At 41.1% G+C, this 3133-nt stretch overlaps 2 protein-coding genes across 2 annotated transcripts in view; one reads left to right on the plus strand and one right to left on the minus strand.

The window, feature by feature from the left end:
• The window catches only part of LOC104722291 (heat shock protein 90-2-like), a 3116-nt gene extending 1222 nt beyond the window's left edge, over nucleotides 1–1894 (minus strand). The window contains exons 1-3 of the mRNA XM_010440430.2: nucleotides 1711–1894; nucleotides 1162–1303; nucleotides 34–1063 (exon numbers count right to left, since the gene is read on the minus strand). Coding sequence (XP_010438732.1) covers nucleotides 34–1063; nucleotides 1162–1303; nucleotides 1711–1836 — 1298 coding nt within the window. The 5' untranslated portion in view covers nucleotides 1837–1894. The remainder of the gene's footprint in view (nucleotides 1–33; nucleotides 1064–1161; nucleotides 1304–1710) is intronic.
• The window catches only part of LOC104722292 (calcineurin B-like protein 3), a 1408-nt gene continuing 783 nt past the window's right edge, over nucleotides 2509–3133 (plus strand). The window contains exons 1-3 of the mRNA XM_019231791.1: nucleotides 2509–2749; nucleotides 2869–2981; nucleotides 3067–3106. Coding sequence (XP_019087336.1) covers nucleotides 2630–2749; nucleotides 2869–2981; nucleotides 3067–3106 — 273 coding nt within the window. The 5' untranslated portion in view covers nucleotides 2509–2629. The remainder of the gene's footprint in view (nucleotides 2750–2868; nucleotides 2982–3066; nucleotides 3107–3133) is intronic.

Genomic DNA, 3133 nt, shown 5'->3' on the forward strand with positions numbered 1-3133 from the left:
TCACCGCTCTTAGTGGAGTGGTAACGGAGCAACTCAGCAATCTTGGTCCTGTTCTGAGAGTCCTCGTGGATACCCAACTTCAAGTTCTTGGAGAAAGCCTCATAAAACTTGTTGTAGTCTTCCTTGTTCTCAGCAATCTCAAAGAAGAGCTCGATGCACTTCTTCACCAGGTTCTTGCGGATGACCTTGAGGATCTTGTTCTGCTGAAGAGTTTCTCTGGAGATGTTGAGAGGAAGGTCCTCTGAGTCAACAATACCTTTCACAAATCCAAGGTATTCGGGAATGATCTCCTCACAGTTGTCCATGATGAAGACACGGCGGACGTAAAGCTTGATGTTGTTGGGCTTCTTCTTGGTGTCAAAGAGGTCGAATGGGGCCCTCTTGGGAACAAAGAGAACAGCCTTGAACTCAAGCTGTCCCTCAACAGAGAAGTGCTTGACAGCCAAATGCTCCTCCCAGTCATTGCTGAGACTCTTGTAGAAGGCAGCATATTCCTCCTTGTTGATTTCCTCGGGTTTCCTCATCCAGATAGGCTTCTGCTTGTTCATGAGATCAAACTCGTGGGACACCTCCTTGATCTTCTTCTTTTTCTTCTCCTCCTTTTCTTTCTCCTCATCTACTTCCTCAACCTTTCCTTCCTCGTCTTTCTTCTCTTCCTCTTCTTCATCATCAGAGATCTCCTTCTCGATGGTCTTCTCAACCCAAAGAGAGATCGGGTAGCTGATGAACTCAGAGTGCTTCTTGACCAAATCCTTAAGACGGCGCTCTTCAAGGTACTCCAACTGGTCTTCCTTGAGGTAAAGGGTCATCTTGGTACCCCTACCAAGGACCTCACCAGAGGTATCCCTGGTAACGGTGAAGGATCCTCCAGCCTGGGACTCCCACACATACTGCTCATCATCATTGTGCTTGGTGACGACAACAACCTTGTCAGCAACCAAGTAGGCAGAGTAGAAACCAACACCAAACTGACCAATCATGCTGACATCAGCACCAGCAGCCAATGCCTCCATGAACTCCTTGGTTCCAGACCTGGCTATTGTACCCAGGTTGTTGACCAAATCTGTACAAAGGAAAAAGGTAAACGCACACATCAACACTAATACACGTAAGGGAAACAAATAAAAGAGAATCTATTCTACTGCACAAAAGAAAACTTACCAGCCTTGGTCATGCCAACACCACTGTCGATAATGGTCAAGGTGTTGTTGGTCTTGTCCGGGATGATGTGAATGAAGAGTTCAGGCTGACCATCGAGCTTGCTCTTGTCAGTCAAAGACTCGAATCTAATCTTGTCCAAAGCCTATTCACCACAAACAAACAAGAGAGATTGTTAGGTCTGGCATATATGATTAAAACAAACATAATAAAAAGATCAGATCAAAGACTCACAAACAATATTGATAAGATGAGGTTTAAGACCTAAAAACAATTCCTATTCTTCTTAATTAAATCTTCCAAGATAGAAGCAAAGCAAAACCTAAACCTAGAACAGCAACCAAACCAAGCATAGATCGACCGAATAAATAAACTAATAATCAACAATCTACCTAACTTTCAACAGATTAACAACCTTAAAATCCTCATCATATCTACTTCATCTAGTGAAATCGAAACCCTAAATAAATAAGATTCACCATTCAACAACAAAGAAACTTAATTAGTAAACCTAATAAAGAGAGAGAGAGAGAGGGGAAAAGAGGGACGCACATCGGAAGAGTTACTGATGAGCTCACGAAGGAAGATCTCCTTGTTGCTGTAGAAAGTGTTGATGATAAGGGAGAGAAGCTGATTGATCTCAGCCTGGAAGGCAAACGTCTCTGTGTCCGACGACATCACGATCTCTACTAGAGCTGAGATTTTTTTACGCTTTGAGAACAGAGAACAACCGAGGAAGACGAAACTTTAGGATTTTCTAATCTCAAAGGGCTGCGCTTATTGAAGGATGAAGAGGTTTTATATATGGTGGCTAACTTTGGGGTTTCTAGATCCTTCTCCCATCAAAACTGGAAAAACAAAAAAAAAAAGAAAAGAAAAAGGAAAATAAAAAAATAAATGTAAAAGCCTTACTCACGCGCTATTGTAGCGCGAGTTAGATCATAAACGGGCTTTGAATGATGGGCCCACAGGTGATCAGGGTAGATTTTTTTTTAACATTGGTAAATTAATTAATCCCAAACGGGCTTTGAATGATGGGCCAAGAAGATTACACGGTTACAAAATAGAAAGGCCCAAATCGGAACTCACCAGAAACTGAGATCTCAGTTTCAGAGATTGGAGAGTTCTCTTGTATCCGATTTGATTGTTTCATTTGAGTTACTTCCTCACGAATCAAGCATATTGCTACTTCTTTTAGACAGCCTTTTTCTGATTTTCCTTGATGTGTCCTGCTGTAATTGTGGTTCAGGAAGTTAATGCGATGAACCACAATTGACTGTACGTCTTTGTCTTTCATCGAAATGCTCCTATAGAAGACAAGATTGAATGTACGTCTCTGATCTTCAAAATTTAATCCAAGAAACCATCTATAACAAATTATTATGCCATGTTCACATACTACATAGAATCCATGAAAGTTCATTAGTAGTTACCGGGAACATTGTTCTGCAGTTTCGTTTAATTCAGCTATATGATCTTAAGCAGCAAGGTTTCAATCGAAAGGCAGGAGGTGAAACAAATGGTGGTGGCTACTCTTGCTGAGTCCGGCATGAACCTGTCAGACGAAATCATAGAGAGTCTAATTGACAAGGTGTGGTTCCTTGCTTTTCCCTGCTTGATACTATATTCTTGTTCCACTCTAGTATAACCAACTCAAGATAACAGTTGCGAATAAAGTAAAGAATAATTTCTGAGTTTCTTCTTTGGCAGACGTTTGAGGAGGCTGACACAAAACAGGACGGGAAGATCGACAAGGAAGAGTGGAGGACCCTTGTTCTTAGGCATCCTTCTCTTCTAAAGAACATGACTCTCCAGTATCTCAAGTGAGTTCCTGAACCAATCCATTTTTCCAATGTTTCTAAATCACAGTATTGTTAACACTGATTTCTCATATTACGTACAGGGAAGGGATATCACGACTACATTTCCGAGCTTTGTGTTCCACTCAGTAAAAAAAAAAAAAAAAAAAAAAAAA

This window comes from Camelina sativa, chromosome 11 (genome assembly GCF_000633955.1).
Source record: "Camelina sativa cultivar DH55 chromosome 11, Cs, whole genome shotgun sequence".
Lineage (NCBI taxonomy): Eukaryota > Viridiplantae > Streptophyta > Magnoliopsida > Brassicales > Brassicaceae > Camelina > Camelina sativa.